The 15,251-nt window shown below is 50.7% G+C and overlaps 8 protein-coding genes across 8 annotated transcripts; 5 read left to right on the forward strand and 3 right to left on the reverse strand.

Moving 5' to 3' along the window:
* Nucleotides 1-425: 425 nt before the first annotated feature.
* On the reverse strand, nt 426-2,074 carry PG994_012880 (uncharacterized protein; the record flags this gene model as incomplete). Its single annotated transcript, XM_066864289.1, has 2 exons — nt 426-1,675; nt 1,735-2,074. The coding sequence occupies 2 exons, from the start codon at nt 2,072-2,074 to the stop codon at nt 426-428; spliced, it is 1,590 nt and encodes a 529-aa protein (XP_066709250.1).
* A 1,182-nt stretch (nt 2,075-3,256) lies between these two features.
* PG994_012881 (F-box domain-containing protein) lies at nt 3,257-3,912 on the forward strand (the record flags this gene model as incomplete). The annotated part of the gene is made up of 2 exons (XM_066864290.1): nt 3,257-3,585; nt 3,678-3,912. 2 exons carry the CDS (start codon nt 3,257-3,259, stop codon nt 3,910-3,912), a joined length of 564 nt encoding a protein of 187 aa, XP_066709251.1.
* A 219-nt stretch (nt 3,913-4,131) lies between these two features.
* PG994_012882 (uncharacterized protein) lies at nt 4,132-4,836 on the reverse strand (the record flags this gene model as incomplete). The annotated part of the gene is made up of 2 exons (XM_066864291.1): nt 4,132-4,344; nt 4,450-4,836. The coding sequence occupies 2 exons, from the start codon at nt 4,834-4,836 to the stop codon at nt 4,132-4,134; spliced, it is 600 nt and encodes a 199-aa protein (XP_066709252.1).
* Nucleotides 4,837-6,203: 1,367 nt separating this feature from the next.
* On the forward strand, nt 6,204-7,130 carry PG994_012883 (extracellular serine-rich protein; the record flags this gene model as incomplete). The annotated part of the gene is made up of 4 exons (XM_066864292.1): nt 6,204-6,486; nt 6,667-6,846; nt 6,920-6,982; nt 7,039-7,130. The coding sequence occupies 4 exons, from the start codon at nt 6,204-6,206 to the stop codon at nt 7,128-7,130; spliced, it is 618 nt and encodes a 205-aa protein (XP_066709253.1).
* A 989-nt stretch (nt 7,131-8,119) lies between these two features.
* PG994_012884 (isochorismatase) lies at nt 8,120-9,235 on the forward strand (the record flags this gene model as incomplete). Its single annotated transcript, XM_066864293.1, has 6 exons — nt 8,120-8,205; nt 8,299-8,408; nt 8,477-8,552; nt 8,633-8,763; nt 8,808-8,988; nt 9,106-9,235. 6 exons carry the CDS (start codon nt 8,120-8,122, stop codon nt 9,233-9,235), a joined length of 714 nt encoding a protein of 237 aa, XP_066709254.1.
* A 974-nt stretch (nt 9,236-10,209) lies between these two features.
* Nucleotides 10,210-10,690, forward strand: PG994_012885 (uncharacterized protein; the record flags this gene model as incomplete). Its single annotated transcript, XM_066864294.1, has 2 exons — nt 10,210-10,358; nt 10,423-10,690. 2 exons carry the CDS (start codon nt 10,210-10,212, stop codon nt 10,688-10,690), a joined length of 417 nt encoding a protein of 138 aa, XP_066709255.1.
* Nucleotides 10,691-11,749: 1,059 nt separating this feature from the next.
* Nucleotides 11,750-13,507, forward strand: PG994_012886 (uncharacterized protein; the record flags this gene model as incomplete). Its single annotated transcript, XM_066864295.1, has 2 exons — nt 11,750-12,232; nt 12,680-13,507. 2 exons carry the CDS (start codon nt 11,750-11,752, stop codon nt 13,505-13,507), a joined length of 1,311 nt encoding a protein of 436 aa, XP_066709256.1.
* A 445-nt stretch (nt 13,508-13,952) lies between these two features.
* PG994_012887 (uncharacterized protein) lies at nt 13,953-14,598 on the reverse strand (the record flags this gene model as incomplete). Its single annotated transcript, XM_066864296.1, has 2 exons — nt 13,953-14,024; nt 14,080-14,598. The coding sequence occupies 2 exons, from the start codon at nt 14,596-14,598 to the stop codon at nt 13,953-13,955; spliced, it is 591 nt and encodes a 196-aa protein (XP_066709257.1).
* Between the last annotated feature and the right edge of the window lie 653 nt (nt 14,599-15,251).

The raw sequence follows: 15,251 nt of genomic DNA on the forward strand, positions 1-15,251 counted from the left end.
ATCTCCCGCAACTACAAATCCGTCATCTGACATGAGCAGAACACGGAGTTTTTGGTCATTCCTTGGGTTGAACGCCATCGTCTGGAGAAATCCCTAGCAACCAGGTACACACAGAAGGCGATGCCAATGATAACGAGGGGTGGTGGTGACATTGTCGGGCAGGCTTTGTCCGTGTACGGGCATGGTTGCAAAATGATAATACTATGCGTGCCCGTGGTTGTTGACGTGGAAAATAATGGATGGGGGCAGGTCAACTGACAGCTGTAGCTTTTGGTGTTATATATGGTTAGTCTGGAGTCTTTGTCAAATGCATGTCTGCTCGTGGTAGGTCACACAATGCCACGGCCAATGCTTCGAGCTGATGGTCGCATCGTTTCTTTTCTTCTTCTTGCTGCTGGGCATGTCCAGATTGATCATGCACTTTCCTAATTTGCAGAGACGCGCCGCCTAGCGCGACTAAGTACTTCTGCTTCCTTATCTTTCCTCCATTGGCAGGATTCGGCAAATTCACATGTGCGGCATTTGTAGGTCTCCTCTATTGCGACACCCTCCGGTTCTCTCTGGCCTTGCCACCATGCAAGATTGTAGTCGAGATACTTGTTTAATGCGCCAGGATCGGCGGGGAAGACTTGATTACCAATGATGCGACCGTCGCTACGGTGGCGATATTGAACCGACAACAAGTCACCCATCGATTTACTGCCTTGGGGGAAGGTAGTCTGTAACTCAGATTGCAGCAACGGGACAATCTGTTGCAGTGTTCTATATCTGATCAAATCTGGTGGTGGCATCATCGTAGGTTCAAGATTTGGTGACGAGTCCGGGTATTGGCCTTGCGAGGTAGATGCTGACCCGGGTGGATTGCCTTGGGAAGCAGTGCTCTCCATGTCGGAATCGGCGTCGTAGTACACCTCGTCATGCAGGTTCCCAATTTCCGCCATGAACGCGTCTGAGAAGCGAACATCGGCTCGTAGGCCATAACGCTTGAAGACAGTAGAGAAGTCCAACTTGATAGCAGCCATGTCGGAGAGCAGTCGATGGTAGAGGAACAGTTGGACCTTGGCTGGGCGGATTGCAGCCCCTGATGGCAAGGTGGCTGACCCTCTTGTCTTCACATCAGTCAAGTAGACTTGGCGTTGATTGGATCCAAAGAAGGTCTTGATGGACGATTGCTGTACGCCTTGGTCTTGGGAGCTTAAGTCTTGCCCAAACTCAGCATTGGGATTCGTGTAGCTGATTTCGTCGATGACGCCATTGACAAAATGCCCGTTCACAATTCCCCAAACCTCTAGTTCACGGGTGAATCCAGTGTCTCGAAGGGTTCTTAGCCCTTGAATTATATTCCATAGCCGCAAGGCAAACGCTTCCTCTTTGGACGTGATCTGGACTTGGACAGTGGAATGCACCTCATCTTCCAAGGTTTGGTGGACTTTGGTGCCACCGCGCATGGCGGCAGTCCGCGTCTTCCTGCCACCGGGTAGTGTGGTCAGCGTGTACCAGTATTGCAGTTCACACCATGCACCGGACGATAGGTCCGTCACAGTAAGGGGCCTCCTGGGGAAGGAACGGAAGCGCTCCACGGGCGATTGGGCCTTCCTGAGATTGTCATCGGCAGGCTCATTTGCAGAAGATTGTACTGTGTTCTGCGGTGGCAAGTCCGACAAGGCGCGGCTCACTGGATGCTGATAGTCAGTCAGAAATGACACGGATGTGGCAATGAGGGAACCGACTTACGGTCCGGGTAGTTGATGCCATCCAGCGGCATGGACGCCATTTGCCAGCTTTCATGGAGGGCAGCGCGTGAGATGTTGGCTCGCATTGCGGCAGGAGTCCGTGCCTGGCCCATTGTAGCCGACCTGTGATCCTGGGAAGGTGCATCATCGAAACTTCTCTTCTCCGGTAGCAGCGGCGTAGCTACTATGTCTGCTGTCAATTGCCGGGTTGGGTTCGATGTAGCTCGAGTGTCGGTTGGAATGGGATGAAGACCGTCAAGAAGCTGAATGACGAGAGTTTCTTCCTCGAGAGAGAAATCGGACCCGTAGTCGCTTTCCGAAGGTGGGATGTTTGCCGACATTTAGAGGCGCAGTTGTCTAGAATTTTGCTTAGTTATAAAGACCCAGGTTGGTGCAATATAATATCTATGATGCAAGAATGGCCGAGCCGTCGAAGAGACGGTTCTAAGTCATGATGGATTTACCAGACCCCGTCAACTGAAGGCAACAGGCAGTAACCTAGCGGAGCTTGAGCGGATTGGCCATTCACGTCTTTCGTTACATGTGTCTCCAAATCACAGGGACGCGGTGGCGGATACCACACGAAATCACGTGCGGCTTGTCGCGAGAAGCATTTCCGCTTCGTCGTATTGTAACATTGCCCAAACATTGAATGCCATGTCGGAAGTTTGTGCTATATTTCAATCTTCGTGCCGTGGAGACATCCGCATGTACGGTTTTGGGGGCTGAACTGATGTTGGTTCAGGCAGGCAGTGCCAATGACTTTTATGAAGCAAGTTACAGTAGGTACGCTTGTCCGCGAGATAGCTTCTATCTCTCATCACCTGAAAACAGCACTTGCCTTAGGTACCCAAGATCGAAACACAGGACATCATTGCTCGCAAGATTTCATGAAGAATCCATTGGGGAACTCGGCATCATCATGATTGTTTATATGGGCCCTGGAAGCCGGGCTGTCTAGCATGGAAGGGTTTGTTTGAATTCCAGATGGTCAGCTTGCTTGGTGCATCAGGCCTAGGCGCAACTAGTTCCGTTCGTCAGTTTTATCTCGGTGCCTGAGTATTAGCGGCACTAGCCTCGTTCCCCCAAACTGCGCGATAGCCAACCGTTGCTCCCCACTTTAGAGCTGAAAGTAATAAGCAGTGTTGAGCGCTGAAGCCCATATGGAACCTCACTCAGCCCCCTTCCAGATTGATGTTGATCTGGCTAGCAGAAAGCAATGCAAAGGCACTTGGGCAGGCAACCGTTTAATATACATGCAATACTATCGTCGTTCTGTATTTGCATCTTCTTGTTAATCCATTCATTCTAGCTGCATCGTTGCGCCGTTGAACTCATTATTTCTCCTTCCTAGAATCTCTCCTGTGTTTCACTCATAGTTTCGTCCCTTTTTGCCTGTTGAATTGGGAGAATACCTCGCATTACCTACAAATTAGAAATCGCTGAAGATCTGACCCGACAACCAGCAAATTAAGCATTACCAAGCCCTCCAAAACCCCATTGCGTTGTCAGAGATTTCCAGGATGTACCAGTCGGACGATGCCGTGTTGTCGTCGAAGCAGCATGAGCTGTCGGGCAAGGAAGGTGCCGCCGACACCAGCCAACGGAGCCGGGGTTCGGCGAGCCTAGCCACGTTGCCACCCGAGATCCATTATCTCATTGCCCAAAATTTGATCTACCCCGACGCGCTCTCCCTGAAGCACACCTGCCGCTACTTCTACTCCCTGGTCAACACCGGCGTCCGGCTCAAGGTCGAGTGGCTCGTCCAGCGCCGCATGCTCCACCTTGAATGCCCCAACGACAAGCGCTGCGATCTGGGCAGCGACTTGAAGTTCTGCAGGGGTAGCGTCCCGTACGTATTTTGCGTCCCTTCCCCCTTTACTGTGGATCACTTCCAACCATCCCTGCACACACACACACTTACTTACTTCCTCGTGAACCCAGATTGCTCATGCAGCGCCGTCGAGAACATATGGAGTGCGAGTCCCGCCCGGGGCTCGGCTGCCTGGTCTACAGCACGACGTCGTGTGCGCATCGGCCGCAGCTACAGCACCGTTGGAAGAAGTGGTTGCGCCTGCAGCTCACGGTAGAGCTGTGGTGGGTTCTCCTGGCGCTGCTGCCCATCGTGCTCGGCTGGATGTGGATGCTGGAGGTGGCAGCTTGGGTTCGTGGGGCATAGGCAGATGAGTACGTGTAAGAGAAAATAAAAGCATATTGTAATATGTTAGATTATTCGTCGTTCTCATGGGACCTTAGTTGGAAACAGTGGTCTAATGGGATGTAGTAATATTAAATCAATTCTAACGAAATCGCTCAAACAACTGCAATCAGACCAACAACGACCACGGTCCAGACTGCCGTGCTCCCGCACCATCCTCGCCTCCACGACGCGCCATCGCTAATTGGCGGCCCTCAACTTGCCGCCCGAGAAGATTGCCTGCGTTTTCCCCAGGACCTTGTCGACGCCCTGCATGGCCTTTTTGAGCCCCGGCTGCGTCTGCTTCGTCATGACGACCTGCAGCGACGCGAACAGCTGGTCCATCTTGTTCTGAACTCCGGCGACGTCTTCCACCACCTTGCCACCGACCTTCTCCTTCATCATGATTTTGGCCTAGTAATAGAGAAATCAACGTCAGCCAAAATGGTCGCGCATTCTTACGTTTTTTGTTGCTGTTATCCTCTCTTCGTAACGTTGTCAAATAGAACAGAGACGTACCTTGTCATCCAGCGCTCTCGCAATGGCCTTGACTTTAGGCAGCATAGCCGCGACCTGGCCGGCTACCGCCGAGTTTTCCTTCTCCACGAGCGGTTTGCTCTTCTTCACGGCGGCGGCGGCGGCGTCGAGGGAAGCCTCCGTGGCCTTCTCCGCCTTATCGAGCGGCTTCAGCGACAGGTACCCGATCTTGTAGCTGTTCACGGCACCCGCCCAGCCGTCCAGGTTTTCGCTGACGGCGCTGATCCTGGTGATGATGGCTTGGGCACCGTCGGCGTCGCCGCCCTTGCTCGCTGCTTCTCCTATGCTGTTGCTGCGTGGCGGCAAAGCGCTGGCGCAGGACTGCCCGGCCAGAAAGGCCACGATGGCGAGTACGTTGTAGAGTTGCATCTTGGCAGGTCAAGAAAGATAAGACTGGCGTATCTAGGACTGAGGGTGAGATGGTTGCGGGAGTCTTGATATCTTTGTGCTACGACACGAAGGAGCTCGAGATGAGAAAGCGAAATATGCAATGCAAGATATTTGTCAAAGGTATATACGGGAGTTTCCGAATATCTATCCAAGGTAGTGGATATTCTATCGAAGCTCACTTCACCAGCGATTGGTGTTGTTGCTGTCTCTAAAAGGATTTCCAGATATAGCAAGCTGCGAGACAAATGCTTTTATACATCGTCACATCGCGGCCACGCCCCAAGATCCAAGCCCGCATCATCATCAACTACGTATTGTGTTCTTCCAATACGATATTACGACTGTCTCGATCCCTATCACAGGCCCGACTTCTGGCGAGGCTGTACCAAAGCCCCAAACGAAAATGCATGCGGCTCCTCCTCATCTTCGGATGAACACAGAAGGTTCAAACCTAGTGAAGGGAACGAGCCTCAACCGCGTGCCCGACGCTCAGATGAACATTATCTGCCCCCCCTGGGCCCTGTCGTATTAGTTTCCGTTTCCGAAAGCCAAGAAATGCCCGTGCTGTTCTAGTCATAAGCTTTCTAGTTTTGTGCCTGGTGGATTGATCTTCGGATGAGTCGGGTTCGCTCGCATACGTAGCGCAACTACCGGCCGAAATGCAGTCGGGTATGATGAAGGTGTTGAATCACCCGACGCCCGAGCCCACGCTGAAAGCCGTTTTCAGGCTTCAATTTCGATCTGCGGAAGTTAGATAAGGGAGTGTAATCTGTTATTTTGCGTTTGGGACGCACCGGATCTGTTATCGCGAGTTCGGCTTGCTGCGTATTTCGACTCTCCTCTAGAAACACCTCCAGTAATTAAAAGCGCAGGTTTCCTACTCCAAGCTGCACTCGGAAAAATCCGTGTCCAGGTCTAGATCGCTCCTTTTCATCCTTACATAACGCGAGGCCCTGACTATTCCGTAGCCGTCTGTCACCTCGACTTAGGCGCTCCGTCATGAAAGCGTCCAATACGAGAGAGAGGTCACTGGACCGTGACCAATCGTATCTTGAACATGCATTGGTTCGTCGCAACTCGCGAGAACGACGCCTCGGCCGCACGTGTGCCGGCAGTGCCATCTCGATAAGAAATGAAAGAGCCGACGACGGGCCACACATCTTGATACCCGGTCTGATGTGTTGCAACTGCTTTCCTTTCACTCTGGGTACGCGTTCGTCATCTTTCGTTTAAGATCCAACTTGTTTACGTGCCTTCCGCCACACCAGCATGACCACTGGGAGTATTACTTTCTCTGCACAACACCCTACCAAGCTGCCCACCTGAAACGGATGCCCGAGAGCAGGATGGCTATCACCGCATGGCTTCTCTTCCTCACCACTCTGGCAGTGGTGTCGCAGTGCGCCCACATCAGGGTAGACGTCGGGTCCAACACCACTCCCGCCTTGGTATATACCCCACGTGTGATCTCTGCGCAGGTGGGTGACATCGTCGACTTCCACTTCATTGACGAGAATGCGGCATCCGCTGTGGTACGCGGTGTAGCCGGTGCGCCTTGCACCCCCTACACGCCCACGAAGAAGGACTTCTTCAACTCCGGGTTCATTCTCGGAGATCCGACTGGTGTACGTGTGTTGCTGTTGTCCAGTTACATATTCATGTGTCCTCTTTGATTCTTTCCTAGAGAGAGGGAAAGAACGTTCGAGACTGATGTTTGCACCTTTCATCATTCGTTTCGGGCTATTTAGAGCAATGTATTCTCGGTCAAGATCAACGAAACAGATCCTATCCCGCTATACTGCAGTGTAGGCGGGCACTGCCGAGCTGGAATGGTTGGCTACATCAACCCTGGCCAGGGCGACTTGGAGGCCTACACATCTGCCGCCGCCAAGCTGCCGCAGAACCAGCCACCCCCTATGGTGCCTCAAACGGGAGGGGTATTCCAGCAAGGCGTGGAAGGTGGTTTAATAATGATCACTTTCGTGAACGGTAAGTCATTTTGGACAGCTGACATCCTGAGTATGTTGGTCTTGGTACTGTGGCTGATGATGTTTCCCTCTAGGTCCATCCGGTGGAGGCGGCTCGGAAGGCGGTTCTGGGAAGGGAGCTGGTTCTGGAGGATCAGGTGAGTTCTACGACGAAGTTTGCGGGGCAAGGCTCTGTACTAATGAATCTCCATAGATCCTTTAGATCGGCTGCGGATGCTTTGCTGGGCGTCTAGCTGGTTCCAAGGCCGCGACGTCGTGCGGCATTCCGTGCAAAAAGAAAAGTAAAGGTTACCAAGCTTTACCGAATAAATGTGTCACATCAAAATCAACGAATGCAAAATATGACTTGAAAAACGCCTGGTTCCGAGCGTTAAGTAGTCATTATTACAAGGATGCCCTTCAGTCCCTCTAAATAAGAATTACCTATGTTTAAATATGCGCTGTGATCACGGCAGAAACCGATAGTGATCATTCAGAATTTCAGACTGCCTAGAATCCCTTTTGTTTCCCATATCATATTCAATGGCACAACGTTTGCTCAATACGCTGCAGTTCTTGGAGTTGTTCACCATGTAACGCCTCCCGGAGATGAGTGCTTGACTTGCAGCGCTAGAAAGCTCCGATAGATCTCGCCAGAACATGCGTTACCTCTTTTTTTTTTTCCAATACGAAACCCTAATAATTTATTATGCAGTTCTTAGTTGAAGATCATTTTCCTCTTGCTAAGAGTGAAAAGAGTGCAGTCAAGTATATTATGTATATCCCGGACGTGCTTGGCAGGACCCCCTCGACAATGGCCCGGGCACCGTCCGGATCGGGCCAAGACGCCACTTCAAGATCCACCGTGATTCCGCTCACAAGGGCACCCAAGAAGGCGCGCTTGGGGATTTATGCCGAATATAATGTACCTCAAGGAATGCGATGTGGATTCCAAAAGATTCAAGAAGACCGGTCTTTGGAGCCAAGGCTTTGGGTTGACGTCAATGTCAGGATTGAGATGGATTAACTGACTCAAACCAATCTGGTTGTATGCAATGGAGGATACACACCGGTTCCCGAATACTACAAGGCACGTGGGAAGGTTCTATAGTCACCGTAACCTCATTTCCAGCAACTTGGATCTTAAGTTTTCCGTTCAGGGTATATCGAACTTTATCTGGGTCAGTATTGTCATGACCCATCACCAACTTCTTTTAAAACCACAGCATGACTCTATAATATTCTTGAGCTTTTCGTCTCACTCGCCGTCCGATAAGTTGTCACTGATGATCATGATGAAGCTCTTCACAAGCCTCCTGCTGTTCATCAGCTGCGCCAGTGCATATACCTACGAGCGTCTCAACAAAGAACGATATCGTACGTATATGTAACTTGAATGCCTCTCCCTCATCCTTGTTGATTAACAGCTGTGGCAGGTGTTTGTGATTGTTGACCTACAAGTTGGTCTCTTTAGCATCGCTCGGGACTACGACGCCATCCTGTACCGCAATGCCATCTACGCGCATGCCGAGTTGGCCAAGGTCTTCGGCACTCCCATGGTCCTGACCAGCTCAGGTGATGTTGGTGAGTTCGCAAATTCGCCAGGTGTGGGCAGGATACTTTCGTGCAATGTTGATACTAATAGCTTCTAGGTCCCAACGGTCCACTACCAGCTGATTTGCTCGACATGTTCCCGGATGCTCCCGTGGTTAAGCGACTTGGAGAGGTGTGAGTAATCAGCCTGCCCTATTTAGCTGTAGAAAAAAAAAGAACGCAGTGTGCATCCTGACACGTCACTCTCACTTTAGGAACGCATGGGACAATGCAGAGTTTCGCAAGGCCATTGAGGCTACGGGAAAGAAACGGGTTGTCCTGGACGGGATCACCACTGACATTTGTAAGTCATACCAAACCATCAGAATTCTTAACGTCAAGTCTGGTATGTCGAACAGGAAGCTAAACATATCATAAAACCTGAAACAGGCACCACCTTCGCCGCCTTGTCCATGCGGGAGGCGGGCTACAGCGTCTTTGTGGACGTTGAGGCCTCGGGCACCACCACCGAACTCATCCGAGGTGTCAGTAATGATCGGATGCGCGATGTCGGTGTTCAGGTCCTGTCAACATTTGCTATCATGAGCGAGCTGATGCGCGACTGGCGAGAGTGAGTCCTTACTTGCTTCCCTTTTGTAGCCCTCTCTTCATCTCCTACCATTTTCTCCTCTATGTGCTGTGACGACTCTGAAAGCTGATCCTGTCCCTTTCTTCTTTCCCTTTGTAGCACCCCTGGTGCTGCTGAGCTCATTCCGTTCCTCGACAAATACTACCCGGCGTATACCATGGTTGCTCGTGCGCACCGTGCTGCCGTCGAGAACGGGACTGTTATTACTGGCGAGGACAAGCTTCACTAGTTATGGTTTTGTTAAGATGTATCATGCCGGGGCGTGGCTCATCATGAGATAATTCAAGTAAAATCGAAACAGCGTGTCGGTGGGTGGGGTGACAGACCAAGGTGGTTCATGGTTTCGGTCTTGCGCATCGTGTTTGATGACCTGTTGGGGTATTAAGAGGAGAACATGGAAAATGTCTAGAAAATGAAATTGTGTGAACCTCAGAATCTCCCGAGTGATCTTTCAGACACTGCAGGCTTAGATACTGGCCTGAATAATTAGTTATCTTCATAACCACTGGTGGTATTTTATGCTAGCTCGCAACGCTTCAAGAACATTTTATATTTTGTATCCGGACAACAGAAAATAGGGTACTCCTGGTGGGATAAATTCCCATGAAAGTGAAAGACTGGTGATGAAGTACACCTCAGGATGTAGTTTGGTGCCCAGTAATTCCATTGTTACATCTACAGGGGATGTCGACAAGGCAACTGCAAGCGGGCCCCTTTCGTTCCTCTAACGGCGGCATCCCTCTATATCAAATTCCCTAAGCTACAGTACATATCCCCTGCCTATGTGAAATGAAAGAAGGAAGGCAGGAACAGTTTTTCTTCCTTACGCACCGGTAGAGACTCAGCTTCTTTGGTGGTTGTGCTGGGTACATACATAAATATTGCCCACTGTGTGTATACGCGGGTCAGCAGCCTCCGCCTCATCCACGATAATAGGTGGTTTCGGGCTAGACCAGGCAACGGCCAGCACCCCTCATCATTTACATTTCCTTCTCTCAAAATCCCAGCAGCACTTACGTATTCCTGACCAAAGCACACCTTACCCATCAGTCAAACTGCAACTTTCCTTCTTCCCACATCCATCAATTCAAGTTCTTTAGAGCATTCCGCCTCCCACAATATCCGCCTCTCACATCTTTCTACCATCTCATGACGAATATTCACAAAACCTTCTTCAGAACTTCTATCCATCCGAAGATCAAGATGCCTCTCGCATGGACCGATGAGCAAGAGCATCGCCTCGTCATGGCCTTGCTAATGGCAAGCACCTCTGACTTCAAGAAGATAAACTGGACCGGTGCCATGCCCAAGATCAATGAAGCCTTCGGCGGGCTGACGAAAAATGCCTGCTCGTATGTCATTTCCCATCTACCTTGTGCGTTCTTTTTGACTGACATGGTATTTCCACTTCCATAGGCTGCACTTCGCCAAGCTTCGCAAGGCCTTCATGGCCACTCCCATCAAGGAGGAGGACAACGAGGGCAAAGATGCTGGCCCTGCTGCCCCCAAGCGCAAGGCTGGCGGCAAGAAGCGACCTGCTCATGCCACTAAGGCCGAGGATTCCGAGGACGACGATGCCGATGCCGACGACGACACCACCGAACCTCGACCCAAGCGAGCCAAACGCGTCGCCGCCAACGGAAAGAAGTTCCAAGACTTTAAGGTTGAAGACGATGTGATTTAGTCTCCTTAAAGAAAGTCTACACGTATGTGATTTAACACTTTTACTCGACTATTAAGCACTTAGACATGTACTGACTCTCGTTTCATCAAGGACAGACACCCACTCAACCTTTCTACTCAACCTCTTTCGGTGAACTGTCAAGTTTGATCTTGGCCTCGGGCTTTGCTAGCTGGTAATCATTCATTTTACGCCACGACTCGTTTGTCCGTACGCATCATTTCAAGACGTGCGGGTAGTACGCTTTCAGGGCATTATACAGAGTCGCATGGATAGATTCTCAACACTCTAGGCAGATAATGAGAATGCCTAAACCACTATAATCAGTTCCATCCAAAACGTGCTTCAAGAATCCAGATAAATCGGGCTTGGACGAGACAGCCTCGTTTCAGCTGCCCAACTTAATGTAGAAAGTGTACGACGCGCGTACTTGAACACGTGCCCGGTAGTATTGCAAATAGGATACGTCACCGCTATGAATTCACTAAATTCGGCCTTGACCGCGTTATTCTTCTTTGCCTCACTGCCTTGGCACGACAAACTGGCCACACCCAGAATTCGAAATGACATCTGTATCTAATTCTTGTCAACATTGTATCTACCAATGGTGTTATTCGCACGGATCAGATGCACGTCCGCTGAACTGTCTCAATTCCACACCACATTTCCCTTTATCCCTTTGATGGTCAGAGACATGCCCTTCGTATTCCGTACAGGACCATCAACAACGTATAGCAGGCCTGTGCAACATGTACGTTTACACCGTCGTACCGAACCTGTTAAACTATGCCTAGTTAATACCGAGCAAGAGGGGCAGTTCCTAGCCATAAATGGCATAAGTATTAAAAGGAATGAATATCAGTCTAATTGGAAAAGGGGGCTGAGACAGTAAACCCTGAATTTAGCCGCTTACCGCCCCTAATCTGACGTAAACGGCGGTGCAAAGGCTTCACCGGAGCATCTGTGTTTGCTTTCTTTCCTGAATGAGGGGTACGTTAAAGCCTTACTTTGGCCTATAACTCTGAGAGTAAATCCTAACGAGACACTCAGTACAGCTTTCCGATGGAGCCAAACGACGCCGACGAGGTTGTCACACAGCTCAGGCAGTGGGTACTATCGTACTACGAGACGTCGTCCGTTATTTACCTCTTCTCTCCGGAGTGGGAAGCATTTGAAAGAGTTAAATGGCAGGAATACAATGTTCTTGAGGCGCGCCGCTTGGCCTTTCACACCCCTCCCCTCGCCCAAGAGATCAAGATGGAAAACCGACGAGCCGATCTGCTTCGGTTTAAAGACCAGTATCACTGTCCTCTCAATGAGACATTATACGACATATGTCCGTTGGCTGTCCGCATGGACCAATTCGAGGCCCACGACAGTCAGGACAGGCTGTACTCATGGAAGTCGTTACTTCAAAGCTGGACCAGGTTTCAAGCGCTCTTTGATTCATACAACGACTTTCAGCTTTATCTATCCCCTTCAAAACGCGCCTCGTACCTCCTGCTAAAGGAATGGTGGGAATCTTCTTACTGCGATCCGTATCTCGTAAGAAAGTCAAAAGAGTACCTCGAGGCACGGCGGGATATGCAAGACGTCTATGGTCCAACTTTGGAAGACGCTGTTGATGCAAAGACAAGCGCTTCTTTATACCACGCGACATGTTTTGAATTATTCCTAAAGGAATTCCACCCCCATGAACGGGAGCCCTACTTGTGCTTGGTCTACTTGCAAAGCCTTCAGGGTATTCGATATCGTGCTGGATGCCATGCGTTAATTAATACAGCGAATCTCATTTGCTTCACTTTTCCCACCTAGGCCAGGTGCCACGAAAGCCTTTCCCACGGTGTTTCTGAATAAGACGCAATGGACGCACATAGAAGACTCAACACATCATCCTCGGTACATATGGGACGCGGAACAGATGAGAACCGTGACGTTCGATAGCATCCCAGGACATCCCGAGTACATTTGTATCAATCATACTTGGGGCAGATGGCGCTTGCCAGCAGTGAAGATACCCGGTGTGGATTGGATGGTCCCAGGAAACTCGCGATTCGACGTAAAGGACCTACCGCACAGGCTCAGGCTTCTAGGCAACCGGTACATATGGATCGACTTATTCTGCATCCCCAAGATGACTCCCCGGAGGCTGACATTGAAATCGCTCGGCAAGCCAGCATCTTCAGAGGCTACCGGGGCTCCATTGCTTGGTTGAACGACGTAGGATCATGGGACGGTGTTAGGAATGGCTTGAGATGGCTGAGTCTGAAATTGCAGGAGAATATTATGCGACCTTACAATTCTCCTACCCCCTGGTATCGATCAGTGACTGCAGCGGACCTGTCTGCCGCCGCCCAAGTAGCCCAATCTCCATCGGAGCATTCCAAGGTCCATAGCACAGAGCCAATCAGCTGGTTCTCGTCACCCTGCACGCTACAAGAAGCCGTACTCTGCCCTGATATTACCCTTTGCTCGCGAGACTGGACCAAATTGACGGACGACTGGGATGCTGCTATATCACTTCAGTCGCTCATGGTCTTTATGCACCAATGCGAACGATTCTGTATTACCGAAGGCCCGATTGAAAAAAGCTTTGCTAGTGGCGCTGGATACCTTGGGGCGCTCATATCCCATTTCGATCGGAAACAGTCGCGTGCAAAGCGCGATTCATTTACGGCAGCTAAGCAACTTCACGAGCTATGCGTCCTCACATGTCAAGGTTCAAGTGGTCGATCACAATTCGGTCGCAACCTGGACGATTTGCGGAGATGGGAGCATCTTGACGATGAGTATAGGTTACATTTGCTCCTCGTGCAATGATCCGCTTCGTGAAGCGTCGCGGAAGAATGTTAAGACAAGTTTCGTCATGGGCGGTGACGGGCCGTACCAGCATACGAGTAGAGTTGAGCATCCGAACGACCTTGCTGCATGCCTCGATAGTATCGCTGGGTTGGATGGTGTCATATATGCAGTGTCACTCTACGAGGACTGCCAACGCATAATCGGGATTTTGCTGTACGGCCTCGTAGAACAAGATGCTGCCTCGTCGGGTCGGACGCTTGTGAAGATAGGGGGCTTCGTTGGGTTCGAGTGGGATAGAATATATAGCAGATCGGTCGATTGGAGAGTTTTATAGATTGTCCGCGGTGTCATTACTGATGTAGCTGTTCCTGTATAATATAGGTGGACATTGTGAATTGCGGAATGAAAAGCATTCTGTTACACCCCAGGACAGGTTGTGATCGACAAGTGGCCACGCAGAGGACTACCAGGGGTTAGTCAAATTGCCGCTTAGTAGCCAGGGAGTGATGGCATACAATAGATGCAGTTGCTGTGTCTACTCGTGTAAGTTTTAAGTCTCCTGACAGGTGAAAATGGCTTCTGTCGCTTACCACAACCTTTAACCCCCAATATCCTTCCTCCTCGTGCCAACAGTCTCCTTTTCCGGAAAGCATACTCTTCATATTCTCGCTCAGCATCTCTATGCCAACAAACACATCTTCGTCTCCATCGTCCTTGACCCACCGATCCGCCTTGAACCATTTACAAACGCCTATGCGCTCGTATGAAGCAACGAAGGGATCATCTCTGTTGCGTCTACTGGAGCCATGAGGTGAACACTGGGCGGGCTTCTTCCGCAGAATCAGCCCAATCAGCCACTCGTCATACTCATCCCGCCAAGCTGTGAATTGTGCAGACTTGCGGTCCTCTGTCTGCCAGTATCCAATGTACAGGGGGTCAAGGCATGAGCCCAGAAGGAGCACCTTCAGGTCCCTGTTAGTGTCGGTGCTAGCGACTTTGGCCAAAATTTGGTGTGTGTCCTCTGGGCTACAGCCTACAGACGCAAAGAGGAAACCTGGGATGCCCGGTATCTGTAGGCGAGATGCTCCAGGCAGCGTGTTGGGGACCATGTCGAACGCGATGTCGACATTCAATGTGGTGTTGCTTACATAGCCCGGATGTAATTTGATGTTAGGGGACTCGGAATCAAACAGCTTGGCGGTGTCAAGGGACTTCAAGGGTACAACGAGATCAACCAACGAACATAGCCGGCCTTGGAAATACGCCGACCCGTGCGTGACAGGAAATTTACACAGCGGCTGAGGTCGGGCATGGTGAGGTCGGTCCCTAACTCCACGCTACGCCCTCATATGTTGGGTTAGGCCCTTAGCCCAGCCAGGTTGCACGACCGAAGTCCCAATCCTCCACTTCGACATCGGCACCTGTGGCTCAGTGTGAACAAATAGCTGACTCTCCACCGCGAATTTGAGAAGGATCCTTTCTGACAGCATATGCTGGAGCTCCGACAGCTCATACAATTTGCCGCGGGGCTGAAGTGGCAACTGGACCCCAAAGCTCTGCATGATGCCGTATACTTTGTCGCTTGGATTCGAGGTCTGTCTCCTATTGGACGCTGAAAAGACGGCAAAGGGGCTGTCTGTCAGCAATTCTCGTAGCCCACCCCCTCGTAAACCGTCCTCATGATGGCGTTCATCTCATCGCGAGACCCAATATTCAGGGCGAGACATTGCTTCATGATCCAAACCGAGTTCCCAAGGGCCCT

The sequence above is a fragment of the Apiospora phragmitis genome, assembly GCF_038363925.1.
Source record: "Apiospora phragmitis strain CBS 135458 chromosome Unknown utg000011l:1.0-3236445.0:1.0-3240683.0, whole genome shotgun sequence".
NCBI lineage: Eukaryota > Fungi > Ascomycota > Sordariomycetes > Amphisphaeriales > Apiosporaceae > Apiospora > Apiospora phragmitis.